The 16,497-nt window shown below is 32.6% G+C and overlaps 1 protein-coding gene across 2 annotated transcripts in view; it reads right to left on the bottom strand.

Moving 5' to 3' along the window:
* LOC148619583 (uncharacterized) overlaps nucleotides 1-10,765 on the bottom strand; it is a 31,736-nt gene extending 20,971 nt beyond the window's left edge. The window contains exons 1-8 of one of the 2 annotated variants that reach the window (XM_088579666.1): nucleotides 10,437-10,765; nucleotides 8,519-8,575; nucleotides 4,726-4,768; nucleotides 4,069-4,098; nucleotides 3,134-3,307; nucleotides 2,463-2,603; nucleotides 1,061-1,134; nucleotides 524-601 (exon numbers count right to left, since the gene is read on the bottom strand). In XM_088579666.1, the coding sequence (XP_088435792.1) occupies nucleotides 524-601; nucleotides 1,061-1,134; nucleotides 2,463-2,603; nucleotides 3,134-3,307; nucleotides 4,069-4,098; nucleotides 4,726-4,768; nucleotides 8,519-8,575; nucleotides 10,437-10,466 (627 nt within the window). In that variant the 5' untranslated portion in view covers nucleotides 10,467-10,765. The remainder of the gene's footprint in view (nucleotides 1-523; nucleotides 602-1,060; nucleotides 1,135-2,462; nucleotides 2,604-3,133; nucleotides 3,308-4,068; nucleotides 4,099-4,725; nucleotides 4,769-8,518; nucleotides 8,576-10,436) is intronic. The other variant, XM_088579665.1, reaches the window with a different exon arrangement.
* Nucleotides 10,766-16,497: the final 5,732 nt, after the last annotated feature.

Here is a 16,497-nt window from a genome sequence, read left to right as displayed (position 1 = left end):
TCAAAAAAAAAAAAAAAAATAAAAAATAAAAAAAAAAAAAAAAAACGTCCTCCCACATTTTTTTTTAAAAAGTGGCCTGAGAACCTAGAAATGACTGCCTTTATCTTAATTTCTGGATTCAGTAATTCATGATATTATTATTTAAGCTATGCTTATGACAGACAGAGCTATTTGAAATCAAATAACTTTTGAATTAGTTGATAATGCACCCATATGTTGTTATATCTTTGAATTCTCTACCAACAGAATTGTGTGAGACTTTCCATAACAAAAATATCCATCTTCTTTAAAAGTTCAAATAGTCACATCCTAACTTCATAATGTCATTTCTGTTACTTTGGACAATACCGATTTTGTTCCATTCATTTTTCAAACCATCTATCTATATAGGGCATTGTGTAGGACATTAATATGCTCTGTCCCTATCATCTTATTGATTTCAGAGTGACACTGATATATATTTTTACAATTTAAATTGCAATTCTATTTGTAGTGACTACAACATTTTATTACTGAATATTACCTTTTTAATATTATCTTCCTCAATCCTTCTAACTTTTGATTTGAGTTCATTTTTATCTTGATTCAGACCCTGAATGACCTGTAGAATACAAAATACTGAACATGATTTTCTAAAACATACATTTTCAAGATACTAACAATACTGTATTAAAATGATTAAGCCTCAACGCAGAATCTCCAAGACTTATCATTTTTTTTCATATTACAATCAAAACTGCAACTTCTTAAGAAAGTATTAAGAATCAGAAGGGCATATGACATGTAATAGACGAATAAGTACATCTTAATTGACTGTAGAGATTTCATTTTATGATATAATATTACAGCTAAATGTGGCACACAAGACCAACTGTTTTCAGCCAGTTAATTATATTTTCTGAGAAGGTCTTGAAATGTCAACATAAATATTTTCATTCATCACCAAAAAAATGTCCTGCCTTGACACGAACCTTCATTCCTATTTTTCTTCTACCTATAATCTACATCCATAGCAAAATCACAAAGTTCCCTTTGTTTTGTAAACTTAATAGTACTTTACCTTTTTGAGTTCTAATATTTGATCATAATATTCCTCTTGAGATTTGTATGCTGGTGTACCAGTTGGAGGTTTTGCTGAAAAAAAAAGGTTACATGTTGTCAAATTTCTGATCAGTTTACAAAAAAATGATTAAAATTGGTGGAGTACAGTAAAATCTGTCTAAACTGAACACCCACCTAAACAAGACAAACCCCAGAGAATCTGAGCACCCATCTAAACAAGAAAAACCCCAGAGAATCTGAACACCCATCTAAACAAGACAAACCCCAGAGAATCTGAACACCCATCTAAACAAGACAAACCCCAGAGAATCTGAGCACCCATCTAAACAAGACACATCCCAGAGAATCTGAGCACCCATCTAAACAAGACAAAGCCCGGAGAATCTGTGCACCCATCTAAACAAGACAAACCCCAGAGAATCTGAGCACCCAATTAAAGAAGACAAACCCCAGAGAATCTGAGCACCCATCTAAACAAGACACTTTTTAAAGTCCCTTTAAGGAGGTAGACCTAGGGTAGGGGACACAACTCATACAAATCATTGGAAGGTTTGAATTCAGTATTTTACATCCATCTCATGTAAACATTACAGTCACTTTGATTGATTTTATTCTTTTTCAAATGGAAGCTTGATAGGCTTTGGTGAAACTGAATGTGATACAAACATATCAAGGATTTCTAGAGTTATGTCCCTTACCCAAGGTCTACCTCCTTAAATCATTTTAAATGTACTTTAGACCTTGGTAAAGAGAACACCTGTCTAAACCAAACAAATGTTTAAGTCCAACAGGGAGTTCAGTTTACAATGGCTTCACTGTAATAGGTTTTAAAAAAATCATAGTATTCTCCAAAATTTTATCTCTTTTACTTATTATTCCATAAAGTGTAAGTTTTTGTAAGTAGAATCAGGCACAATGGAAAAAATCAGAGATATGCATGACAAAACCCCACCGATCTGACAATACAATTTCACTCAAGGATTCTTTCTTTATATGAAAAAAAAACATTATATGATCTCTGCATCACTTGATTTGCATTATCTTCCCTTGAAATGTTCATTTTCTGTGCATTTCAATGAAATTTAAACTCAATTACCAAAGTGATATGGAAAATCTATCTTTTTTTCTTTCGATTCTGATGGTGCAAGTGGACAAATTAAACTTTAAAATGGTGGGTTTTTCAAACCATGTTTCACCAACTGTTTGATTCTTTGAGACTGGCACTTTTAACCACAGAAATTTCTAAAGATCACATAGGATCCCTTATATACATACAACAGAATCTGGTAACTTTAGTTAAACTATAACACTAAATGTACAATAAATATACACCTGTGTCAAGAAACAAGCCCCTGGACACCAAGAAAAGATAAAATCTTTATCAAGTACTGTACACTTACAAGTTGGATCCCCATATCTATGGGGTTTTTCTGTGCCAGCCATCTGTCTGAGGTATGAAGGTGTGCTTAAATATGCCATATCTTGTTCTCGTGGGCGTTTCCCTGAGAATGTGTTCATTCCAGTACTCTCAGTACTTCGACCTGTAAATATAAAACATAAAATTGTTAACCACATTATTGTACTTCTCATTTGTATAGATCTACTTCATAAAATAACTGTTATAAAAAGATTGCCAGTATTTCTACTTCATAATTTTAAGGAGGAAGTGAAAAGTTATGTTTTTTTAACATATTCTCTGGATTTTACCTTTATCCAAAATTTCACATTACTCAGAAAAAAAATGATTCAAAGTCCAATTAACATATATACATTTGTACCGAACCACCAAAATGCTTAATTACTCATCATAACAAATAACCCAATACAATATAATCTAAGAAGTGCATAGTTTGTCTAGTGTCTGTTTTTACAATAGACTGATTTCTTTCAATCTATGATATTAACACATTTAATACAAGAAGAGTGATTCTGATTAACAGCTCAGAAATAGGATAAATATTTAGCCCTATATCCTTAAGGATGTTGTTCAATCAATATGTCATGGGTTTCATATCAGCATGTTATCTTAAAACATTCCAAACCATCAATTCTTTGTAATTCTATTTAGTACCTATTCCAGTTTTTCTGAGTGTGTCAACCCAGAACTCTGTGGCAGTTTTGTGTCTAGGGCTTTCTGGTCTGCTACGAGTTAAATTCTGTGTCTGTCTCTTTTTCACAGCAGTCATCCACAGATCTCTACCTACTCTAGCAGGAGGTGCACTTTGTGCTCTTTTTCTTGGTGTTTCTGCAATAATAGAATATAATTGAGGCTTAAGATCTTAATCTTCACAGTACGTAAGACAGTCAGTTTAGTTTTTCCTTGATAGAGTGACAATTGCCTGGTGAACTGTCTTAAGTAGCAGTTCTTGTAAGAATCACGCAAATTCTGTAATATTTGATACACCTACAAAAAGGCTAAACATTCTTATTTTAGTTGATTTATAGTTCTATATGATGAAATGTATAATCTTTCACTCCAATCTGTCTGTTCTTAGGAAATAATTCATATTGAAAACTCAATAGTTTCATATGTACTTGTGTCATTTTCAGAGTTATCTCCCTTAATTTTTAATTCTACAGTGCATTCTATGTAATTTATAACTACTAAGTGTTATATTAAAAGCTACAACAGTTTAAAAAATATATCAAAAAATAAAATGTATGGGACCACATTTTGCATGATTCTTAGCAAAAGTGTGCTACTTAAATAGTTGACTGGACAAACGAAGGAAATAGTCATATTTGTTTTTTTTTTTATTTTACATCTATTACAAACACATTAATATAGCAAAAGTGTGCTACTTAAATAGTTGACTGGACAAACGAAGGAAATAGTCATATTTGTTTTTTTTTTTATTTTACATCTATCACAAACACATTAATATATGACTTTCATATTTTATCTTTTAAGCTTCAACATGTTCAAATGTTTTTAAAACAATTACAAAACTAAAAAAAATGAGTTTCTCCTTACTGTGTGTACATTAACAACATATTTTTAATTACCTGACTTTTGCTTTCCTGTTTTCTTTGTGCCTACAAAGCACTGTATTCTTAGCTTTGATATTTAAACATGTTTAAACATTATAACATACATGTACTAGGAAGTATCAGGATTAGATACTACAAGAGTTATAAAGGTTTGGACATTAAAGAACTATGCACATACCAATGACAAATGCCATGTCTGTAATGCATAATTGATCTATTTGAAATTATTCTCCTGTCTTAAGATTGAATGTTAAAACATTAAAATATCATTAATTTATTGTCTGCTGCAAGAACAACGAATAATAAATGATCAATTTTACCAAATTCAATATCGCTTTATTTTAGGAAACGGTTTATATATAGGTATACAAATTACCAATTTTTATTGGTTTTTTTCATTGTTCAATTAAATTATGAATTAAAGTTCTAAATGAAATAAAATTTCCTTTATGACTGGGATGACCTTACAAAATACAAATTTTAAATCCCATGAAATTACATATTTTTCAAAAACCATGAAAGCTGACACCCAGGTATAAAAGTACCATCACAGTATGTAATGTCTTTTTTTACAGTTTGATGAATTATTTTATTTGATCATATTCCTATGTACATTTCCTATTTAATCATTCTTTAGTCATTCATAATAAATTTTATATCTATAATGCTTACTTCTTTTCTTCTTTGAAGACTGTTTAGTATATGCTTTGGACAACTGAAAAGAAATATACTCTTTCAATGTTATTCATCATCACATCACAAATTAAAGTGCATAAAATGTAATGAACAAAAGGATTACCCTTGCATATTCATTTTTTTTAGTTTTTCTTTAAATCAAAGTTTTAGTAAGGGTCTATAATTCATAAATGTAAGGTGTACAAAGTATTGTTCTTTTGATATGATAAATGCTCCTAACTATGCATATCTGAGTCTGTGCTAGACTTATGGACACCAAAAAATATTCAGATTAAAAAATTAAAATAGAACGTGAACAATGTTCTATATGCTTTATCTAATAATTCTTGGTAAGTAACATAAAATGCTTCCAGTGGTTTAGGAGGAGTTGTCCTCTACCATCTACCACAGTATTTCAGTATTTTGCTCATGGAAACCCATGTGAACAAGTAAGAATTTTCATCTTGAACAACAGATTCATGGTACATATAGCAGCCTTTGGTACAAATTATTCAACCAAATCCCTTGAGAAATGTAAATGTGAGAGCAGTTACAAGGTGTGACAGACAGACGGAAAGCCTAATATTTTTAAGTCCCTGTGTTCTACTGTGACATGGGACAACAAAAAACCTGGGTATAAAAACACTGAATAACCAAAGATCATAACTTGCTGTATAATATATGTGAATCAGAGCTGAAACATATCAAAATTTTATAGTTGTTTATTAATCTAATTTACAGTTCATACACATAAAAAGTATTTTTAAGTCACTTATTGATAAAAAGCTCCTTGCAACTTAGAGCAATGTAATGTGTGTGAGGTCACAACATTCTGACATTAAATGTTTACCACTAGTTAACATTTTGACTCCTCAAAAAGAACAGTTGCAGTATAAACTTCAGTTAGCCATCAGTTGGTTCTACTGATAGTTAGTCTTATTCACTTGTAATAGAATTAACTGTATAGTTTTATCTACTATGAACAACTGTAATATCATTTTTCTGTTGAAGAAGAAATAACCCCAATGTGGCATATATATACTGAATACATGTAACTTGCAAAGTAAGAAAATTATTCACGAATGTGAACTGCAGGCATTGAGGATATTTAAAAAAAAAGACTGACAAATGCATGACAGTCATTCCTAATTATTTAACTGGTTAAATTTTTGCCTTTCAAGGGCAATAACTCTAACATGAAGTTGTCCGAAATTTTTGACTCCATAAAGACTTTTGTAGGACTTTATCATGAGGATCATTTCATCAATCGAAAGTTTCATTCTCTCTATTATAGTTTTCAAGATATTGACTGATTTTTTTAAAGTAATAACATCAAAAACAGCAAAAAATGTCCAACAAGGACAATTACTTCCAACATGGGTCAACAGATTTTCACCAAAATTTGACCACAGATAGATCTCATCATGCTGAATACTTTTATCCATGTCAGAATTTGGCTAAACCTAACAGTTCTGGAGATATATGAAAAACTCTGCTGTCTGACCCCTATGTTCTAATTTTAGTAACGGTGGCCATGTTTTTTAACCAATCAAAAATCCAAACTTTCAAAAAACAAAAAAAACAACTTTCATTGAAATCTGTAAACTAGTTTTTGAGAAGATTTTTTTAAAGTAATAACATCAAAAACAGCAAAAAATGTCCAAAAAGGGCAATTACTCCCAACATGGGTCAACAGATTTTCACCAAAATTCGACCACAGATAGATCTCATCATGTTGAATACTTTTACCCATGTAACAATTTGGCTAAACCTAACAGTTTTGGAGATATATACAAAAATCTGTTGTCTGACCCCTATGTTCTATTTTTTGTAAAGGCGGCCATGTTTTTTATCGATCAAAAATCCAAACGGCCATTTTGTGCAGGATACTCTAAGGAACAGTAATTATAAGTTTCATGAAAATCTATTCTGTAGTTTCAGAGGAGAAGATGTTTGAAGAAATTGTTCACGACGACGACGCCGCCTTCGGTCAGGTGAGCTAAAAAGCTGATGATATCACTGTTACATAGCCCAGGTAGGCAAAATGTTTTATCCAGTCAGAAAGCATGTTACTTCTTAATTTAAATTATTCACCATTGGAATTGCTTTGGGTAAATGAAAACTAAATGAAAGGGAATTAGGCATCTCATCACATTTTTGGGGTATTTAAAAATTTAATATCACATTTTAAGCTATAACTACTAGCAAGCATAAGTATGTACAATTACAGTTTTCACATATCTAGTTTACACAAACACAAAGTTTTTAAGAAACTGGTATGCTCGATCAAAGGGGGGAACAAGGAAATATGGGTATGCAGAGTTATACATCATTAAAAAGCAATATTGTACATGTGAAACAGTTGAAAGTCTCAACTGAAGGCATGTGCATCACAAAGAAAAGGGAAGACTTTTCATGTTCATATGTACACAGAAAATTGATATAAAATGTGAGTTTCATTACCATTAAAAAGCCAAACACCAATTTTAAAAATTAAAACATATTTACTCTACACAAGAAAATATGGTACTAAAGACAATGTGACTGCATTATTGAAATGAAATTTTCCAAACCACTCCCTATTTGTTAAAAATAACAACACCTAATTATCCTGTAAAGGACTCAAGAGATGAAAAATGTTTGTCATCATTCAGGAATTGCTTGCTTGTACATGTACATGAATAATGTAGTCAGAATAAAATACTCCCAAGAACAATTATGAGAAAGAGTTGAAAGAAAACTATGAAAGTGATTCATTTCAATTTCCAAATTATGGAAAATAAAAACAATATACATGTACAACGTAATCAGAGATACATAATCAAATGCACATTATACATGTAAGTTGGTAAGGATCAATTTAGGAGAGGGTAATTGGCCTAAAAATGCAAAAAAAATGACCTAGAAACAGGGAGGCACAATGGATGGCCCAATTTTTGTATAAATATAATGCATTATTCATATTATTGGCTCATTGTAATATTTAAAACATGTCACAATAATGGGTTTTTGACCCAATATGAGCAAGTTCAAATGAGTCAGTCATGATATTGCTGATTACTCATTTAACTTTATCTCTAGAATGGTGAAATGTGTCCATGATCTTCATTATTATACTATGTACATGAACAAATTCTTTCAACTGTGATAATGGTGGAAAAATCACATAAATACAATTTTCCTGTGTACAGAAATCCCCATGAAATTGCTACATAGAAATGTGAAGATCACATACCTAGTTATTCAAATCTGAAAGAAGGAGTAACCTATGCATATAACCCTTGAAAGTTATTAGAACAGCATTATTCAAATGAGACTAAATAAGACCAAAATATTTTTAAAATAAAGGATAACAAAAGCACACCCTTTGAAATAAAATGACAAATTACAGAGTCTCACCCAACTTAATTTCTAATCATATGAAAATAAGTTGAATACATTATTCACATGTAAACTATATATACTTGTAGTTTATACTTGGTCATTAAATAGAATGGATTTTGCAGACAGCGAGATTCTCAAATGTTTAATGATATACTTAGGTATACATTCTGGTGCAAGTTCATGCATAGAATGTATTTGAATTCCTAGATGGAAGGGTTTTGACTCCCATAAACATGTACATGTACATGCAAAATACATTTTGTAGCTTAAATATATCTTTTAAGAAAAACCTTCTTCAACAACCAGTTGCATTTCCAAGTTGTATAGTTGTATAGTCATATACAAGTACACTGTAGATATATTGAAATATATTCTTCCAATCAACAATCATTATTCATATACATACCAATGTTTCAGCATTTTCTATGTCAGATCCGGATTCATATTCATCTAGCTGGTAAACCTGAACAAAAACACAATCTAAATTTTATGAATGTCAAGTTGTGCAAGGCATTCTCACATCAGCTGTAAATGATTTTTTTACATGACCTAACCATTCAGATTAAGCTCTGAAGAAAACAATTAGGATCTTATAAATTAACAATGCTTGCAAGATTGAAAAATTACTTGTACCTATATGTGACTCTGATTGCAGTCTTAGCTGGATTTTGCTTATCATTTGCCTGTCCTTTTTATCTCTTAGAAAACATGACTTCAAAGCAAAATAATATACTAAATGTTAAGCATCTGCATGCTTTGTTATGACAGATGCAGACATCAACAAAAGCACCTTTGACATATAGTTCTAAATCTATTTAAAAAGGAAATAAAATAATTGCTAACCATAGGTTAGAGACCTTTAAGGGTCATTTAGGACATACATTTACATGTAATTACATGTTATCCATAGTAAATCTCACTGTTAAAAATATAACACCAACTTGTTAATACCACGTTTTCTGAAACTTGAGAATCAAAAGTCGGCAGGGTGCAGCTGTTATCCAAATCAGAATATCAACATTGGATTGATTAAAGGAGGTCTGGTATACATGTACAAAGAGTAATCAAGGGAACCAAGGTTATAGCGGTAATCAAAAGAATGTAATCCAAAGACAAAGACCAGACATGGAAAACAGACATACACAACAAAGAACATAAAGTAACTAAAATCATACATACAAAGGAATAAGAACAAATGAGCAATTCGTACTCCACTAAAAACTGGGAGTATGGACCAGGTGCACCGGTAGGGTAAGCGTCCTCTGTTTTTCTAGAAATACCCTGCCAAGTTGCTCATAAAAAGTCAAGTCCAGAGTAGTCGAAAGAGGAAAGGAAAACTATGACACATTGAACAAATCAGCTGCTACAAGATTGAAGTCATCACTATAGTAGTTTTATGGTCATCATCATGAACTTGTGGATTGTTACAGTGTATCCATCTGTGCTATGAAGTGATGACTTCAATCTTGTAGTAACACAACCCTATTCCAGAAGCCTATTTGTTCGAATTCTAAGTGTCTGCATTTTAGTGGTATCCTGATATTCAACAGTAAAAAAAAGTATGCACAAAAAATGTGGATACATTATAGGAGATCTACATTAGTGTTTGACTTTTAAAAATGAATAGCTGACAAAAAAATTGGAGAAGCATACATGTAGTTATGTGCCTTTCTTCACCACGTTCATACAATTATTGCACTTGAATACACTGTGGTAAATCACCCTGCATACTAGCAATGTAAAATGCAAATTAAGAACACTGTGGGTATTAAATCAGTTTTATTCCATGCAAAATAATTAGATCGCTGTGAAAACAAAAACAAATCTATCCAACTTTATTCATACTTTAAGTGCTAACCTAGAGAACATATAAAACGTACTTGGAAATGAGCAAGGTTTTAAAAATATAAATATTGTTGAAAAAATTACTTTTGAGTCACATCTTCTTTAAATCATGATGCTTGCTCCCACCTACACTGCACTGCTGAATTTAATACTTCACATGCATGTACTTTGTAAAATTCTTATGTGCAGTGAATGAATTTAAGGGGAAATACTACATTTTTTCAATATGGAAGCTTAAATACAATTTTGCTAGTAGAAAGGGTTTTCTCTCGCTAAAATTTGCTTATGGAATTCTATATCATTACAGACAAAGTCCAGAAATAACCCAAGAAATTGTAAATTTTCAGCACTTGCTAAAAGTGGGAAATCTTAAATTCAATCCATGGTGTGATACAGTGAGCATACCTAATTGAAATTTATTTTGCGGCTTAACAGCTCTTTCGAAACCTATCAAAGATTTATAATATACAAAAACATACTCTGCTTTTAGGCATGTCTGTGGTTTTCATTTTATGTCAATAATGCAGGTTTTTCTCCTCTGTTGCAACCGGCTTGACGACCACTTTGAATCAGTCAGGTGGTAAACTACACAATCAGTTATCAGTCATTTCACTCTTCCTTTGAAGTTCAAAAATTGAAAATGCTTATATGATACGATTCGATTAATCTGACCCCTAGTTATAACATGTTTGCGTAAAACTTTAACACATTAATAAAATTCGTAAACATTTGCATCCATGAAAGCTTTTAATCTCCATGAATAATTCTGCTTCCGGTGAAAAGTCAAGTAAAAAGAACGCATATGTTTCATGTCTTAATTTATTTCAAGTAAATATTAATATTCATATATGATATATTATTGTAACTATCAGGACAAATTACTTTAGAAATGTTGTTGTTTTTGTTTTTCAGCAGGTTCTTTGAGATTAACTAATTGTGGTTTGACATATTACCAACATAATAGAAAACTTCACCATTACAAGAGAACGTACTGTGTTAATATCAGTTGTATCTGCTAAAATACACTTAAGTTTTACGAAGAATAGAATTGTAGACCAATCATCAGTGGATATTACAAAAACATGTCAATTTGAATTATGATATGGAAGCACATATCGGTGTATGTACAATGATCAAATAATATACAAATACTTTATTCACACATCAGTGGCCCACTAGGGACATTGTACATACTGAACATGAAAATACAGCGGTTACATTAAGAAAATAGAGTTAGTATGAGGACTTAAAATGAAATTTAGATCACGAATTTTATTCACCGAATGAATTCCTTCTCAATAAGTCGTGGCTTAAAAGCATTTTGCTTCAATTTTCATCACTGGAGACCGCTGCGGTATATATTTTTTCATAGGCTCCAGATTTAAATAAAAAAAGGGTCAGGCCATAAAATGCAGGATCACAACTATTCAGTTATTGGACCGTTTTGTACTTCTGGTAATTAGATAACGTTTTGATTACCAACTTTTTTTTAAATTTCCAAATAAAAAAGTATTTTCGAATTTCATACTGAAGTCAGACAGACATCCCAACATCTTCAGGTCATGCATGTCTTATTGTAGTAAAGAAAGTGTACAAATAATAGCCATGCTTATCGATCATGAAGCCATGCATGTATAATTTATTGAGTTTTAACGTGTTTAAACAATTATGAACGACGACCATGTTAGATGCGTTACTCGGACAATGGAGCCTTACATATAGGTAGAACTAAGAGCTAAATCAAAGAGACGTACAGTGATATAAGAACATCAAACTTGAGTGATGCAGCCACATTTTTTGCTGTTTTGTTATATATAATTAATATATATTACTACATGTGATCAATTTCTTGTTTTTAGATAGAGCTAATTTACAATCAAGGAAGAGCCTAGTATAAAGGATTAAAAATTGCGGACAGAAAGGAGAATATAAATAGGATGGTTTTTAGTGGGGTGTGACTTAAACAGGCCCATGGTTGAAACTATTATATTGGGCATTCAACAGAAGTTTTAGCCGAACATAGGCATTCTACTGTTATGCATGCACAAGCATTCATAGTAAAACCAAAAGTAAATGTGCTCAGATACTCACAGGGACTTGTTCAAACTATCAAATATCAAGCCCAATTAGTAGTTTTCATGTTTAAAACTAATAGGACTGCATGCAAGTCCACCAACACACTGACCAACTCCAAAATGATCTTTAGGTTCCTCTATGCTTTCCATTTACAAATGAATTTGTTACCTTTTTACTATAAGCTGAAGCATTTATGTATTTTTGCAACTTTCTATAATTTTGTTCATTTACTTTTTTTTCGTTTTTTTTTTTTTTTTTTTTTTTTTGGTTTTTTTGTTTTATTTTTCATATATTTACATTTTAAGTATGTCAACAAATATAGACACCATCATGCAGCTCAGTGTATAAGTTTTTTAACGGTGTCAAGTCAAGAAATTTGCAGTGAAATTATTAAGTTAAATCGTTTAAATTTCACATTGCAAAATAATGACCCCTTCCCCGACTTTGATATGCCGTACGTTCACCAATTTATTCAACGTGTCATAGTTTTCCTTTCCTCTTTCGTCTACCACCGACTTGACTTTTTATGCATGGCGACCCTGTGAATGTTTCTAGAAAAGAACAGGAAGCTTACCCAATTCAAAGTGGAGTCCGAGTTGCTCATTTACCTTTGTTACTTTATATGTATTATTTTGGTTACTTTATGTTCTTTGTTGTGTATGTCTATTTTTATGTCTGGTCTTTCCCCTGGATTACATTCTTTTGATTTCTGCTAGAATCTTGGTTCCCTTATCTACTCTTTCAGTTCTTTCTAAAATGAATTTAACTACTATTAGAGGAATGCTAAGAATGTGGCAAGTTTTTTTAACTCGCAGAAACGAGTCAAAACCGCACACTTGATAAATGCAATTTAAATGCATGGTAATTAACTTGAAAGATTTTAAGATTACGTAACTTCAAGGAGCCCATTTGCACTTTAATTTCTTTAAATCAATTCAATGAGAATTATGAAATGCGTGCATGTGTACATTGGTTCTATAGCTAGGAATTTCCTCCCATGTGTGTTTTGTGTAGCTTAAAAAATCAGAAAAACTATAACAACACATTATATATAGAGTTTTATGACTATGAAGGATCATGTTCAGAGTTCGTACTGTTGCGTGGTGCAAACATTTTCGGAAATGTGGAATCTAGCAAGTAGAATTAAATTAAAATTTTGTGAAATAAAATAAACTTGACGACCAATATATTACTTGATGATAAAAAGAAAATGTATTTGCCTAACCAACTGTTTCGACTTCCTCTAGGTCAGTAGAGTCCTGTAACTCCTGTTTCATTACAAGGTGCCTATATATGCCCGAAATTCCATTCCAAATCAACGAAGTTATTACTTTTGTAGTGTTCCACGTAAATCCACCAACGTGTTTTAGCAGCAACAGTTCAGGACGTGTATATGTCTTTGTATTTATAGAGTCAACTGTCTTCCAACAATTTCCGCCTGGGTCTTGGTCATTATCAATTTTGATATCTTCCCCAGTATTTGTGGCAGCAAATATCAATTGTTCCTGTGATTCAAATCTGTCCCAAACTAAAACAGGAATAACCGTTCCAGAATATGATTGTAACCTTATTTTTTGAAAATTCCTAAATACCCAAAGCCTCCTATTATCCAATGTGAACCATCTACCATGAATGTTTTTGACACGTATGATTCTGATTTCTTCGATTTTCATATTTTCCTTAACAAGATCATCGAGTTTGTCACCGATCAGTCGCCCGTCTTCAAAACGATTTGGAATGGTTTCTTGACTGAAGAAAATATCGGACGGTCGCAAAAATAGTTTTTGTGAATCTCCCATGGTCTAGATCTGTTCATTTAAGTAATAATGCACATGTGATGATTCATGCGCATGCATGCAAGCATGTATAAAAGAGTACTTTGAAAATTTTCAAGTTATTTTTAGCATTTGGCATGTACAGTTTGAGATTATAAAAAACGTAATCATGAATGTTATCAGTGTAAGTGAAAGTAAAAGTTAAGATGTACTATAGACAAATAAACGCCCAAAAAATATTACTCACAATTTAATACATAGTAGGTTTATAAAATACAAGATTAAACAGAATGCTTCACAGGACACAGCTTGATACGACCGCAGTGATGTTAACCCTGAACAGTTTGAACAAGTATGGACACAACATTTAAAATTGGTCAGGTTTGAGCTTTGGTTGTGATTAAATTTGTCACAGCATAAGATTCTGAATATTGGTGTATTAAAAGTCACTCTAATGATGTTCTTATTATCAACCAAGTTCATGATACTCAGTCGAGCAGTTTCACAAGAGTAAAAATTTCCAGTTAACTACACTGTGTCCTCCACACACAAGTTTCACAAATATCGGTTCTGAAGTTACCGATGAGTTGCACTTACATTTTGCTTCAGTAGTATATTTCAGGAAATTCAAAGATACATTACGCCTACAAAATTCAGCGGATCGAAAATTCCTGCTATTATTCACAACTTCATGATATAACTACCTACAAAGTTTCAAGAAATTCGGTTCGTTGGTTCCTGATGAATTGTGCATCCCGGGTGCCATGCTTTCACAAAATTTAACAGTCAAAACATTAATTTCTAGCAATATGCACTTTAGAAGTTGACTTCCATTAAAAAACTATACGCCGAGACTGGGGGGGGGGGGGGGGCTTGTGGATCGTAGAAAGAATTATAAACTTATCATGATTCACAAAATGGTACACAAGGCCGCCCCGATTATCTTTGCAATTTGTTGCCAGATATGGTCTCGGACTGACATCAGCACTTTACTCGACGATCCAACAACATGGCTGAAATTCGTACAAGAACTAATCTTTATTCAGGGTACTTCTTACCGTCCAGTGTTAAAATATAGAATAATTTGCCCCTCGACATCCGTAAAACTTCGTCAATAGAAACGTTTTTTGTTTGTTTGTTGGGGTTTAACGTCCGAGCAGCAATATTTCAGCTATATTCAGACGATGAACATGAAATTGATGATAAAATGAACATGAAATGATGATGAAATGAAAAAGGGATGGGACACAAAGATAATGGGGTCGACATATTTTGATTGCCACTGGAAATAGGGAGAGGTGGGTAGGGTCGGGCAATTTAGCCTCCTGTGGCGGAGCCTTATGGTTCCTACTCCGGGAGAATACCACAGTAGGGTTCTTTAACGTGCGAGGAACGTGGCATCTTTCCCAACACGGTGCACTACTATGGTTTGCGGTCAGGTTTTCCGTATTATAGCCTGACAACCCCAGCATGTAACAGGCCAGGGGTACCCCATTCCACCACCTGGGGCACACATCCCAGTTGCTCTGTGGACAGAGCGCCCAATAGAAACGTTAAAGAACACTACTAAAGTTCAGAATGTAAAATGTCCGGCATATTTTTACATCGACAGTAGAATTGGTCAAGTAATCCATGTAAGGTTGCGTATGGACAGCAGTTCTTTGAATGCGCATTTATTTACGCGAAACGTTATAGATAACCCAAACTGTACCTGTGGTCAATCGGAAGCTCATTATCTACTTCACTGTAATAAGTATGCAACCATTCGAGAAACGAATCTATTTTCCCTTGATCTTCCTATTCCATTAACATCCAAAATCTTGCTTCATGAGTCAGATGCTCTAAATTTAGACCAAAACATACAGATTTTTACTAATGTGCAAAAGTATATAATAGACAGTATAAAGATTTGTGAACACCTAAATATAATGCACTTCAATCTTCTATTTCTTTTTTTTCATATATCCTATTCTATATAAAACATTTAAAAAAAAAAACAAAAAAAAAAACCTTATACTTAAGTACCAGTTAATTCAGTACGTCCTTGTTTTAAGGAGACGGACTTTGTATAAGCTCTGCTTGTTTCCGAATCCTTGCCATATAATTATTGTATTGATTGTATAATTATTGTAATTGTATTATTACTGAATAAAATATGTTTCAACTAATATGCACTATGTATCGTGTTCTCATTACCAACAAATTTTCTCGTTCTCGAAATTAGTGGCAGTAGTTTTCGAGGAGCTGCGCTTACAAGCGTGTGACGGATAGCATATACAGACAATACGCCTCCCTACTCCAGCAGTGCTAGAGGTTGTCTGGCAAGCTATTTTCTGATTTGTTTGGGGTATGGAAGAACGGAATTCGAGCTGCTTATATTATAGGAGTATACGTCTCCCCACAATTGAATTTTGGTTATGATTAGACATTTGACGCATGATTAGAATTTGCCCAGAATCGAAGTTGCCAAGGGTTGGCCCTTATTTCCAAATGGTTCTAGTCAAAATCTCCAAAATCAATCCGAACCTTCCTTTAGGAGTATGCTACCTTGTGGTATAATTTTAAAGTGATCATTGTTTCTGGTCCCTTTGTGACCCCTCATTCTTAAGTTAGCTCAATTATGTCACAACCCCAAAAATCAACCCTAGTCTTCCTAGCATTTTCAGGTATATACATAATATTTCCTATA

Source organism: Perna viridis, chromosome 4 (assembly GCF_037379345.1).
Source record: "Perna viridis isolate PV_CMFRI_1.1 ecotype Kerala chromosome 4, ASM3737934v1, whole genome shotgun sequence".
Classification (NCBI taxonomy): domain Eukaryota; kingdom Metazoa; phylum Mollusca; class Bivalvia; order Mytilida; family Mytilidae; genus Perna; species Perna viridis.
Note: the sequence above shows the minus strand (reverse complement) of the source record. Positions and strands in the feature narration are given on the sequence as shown.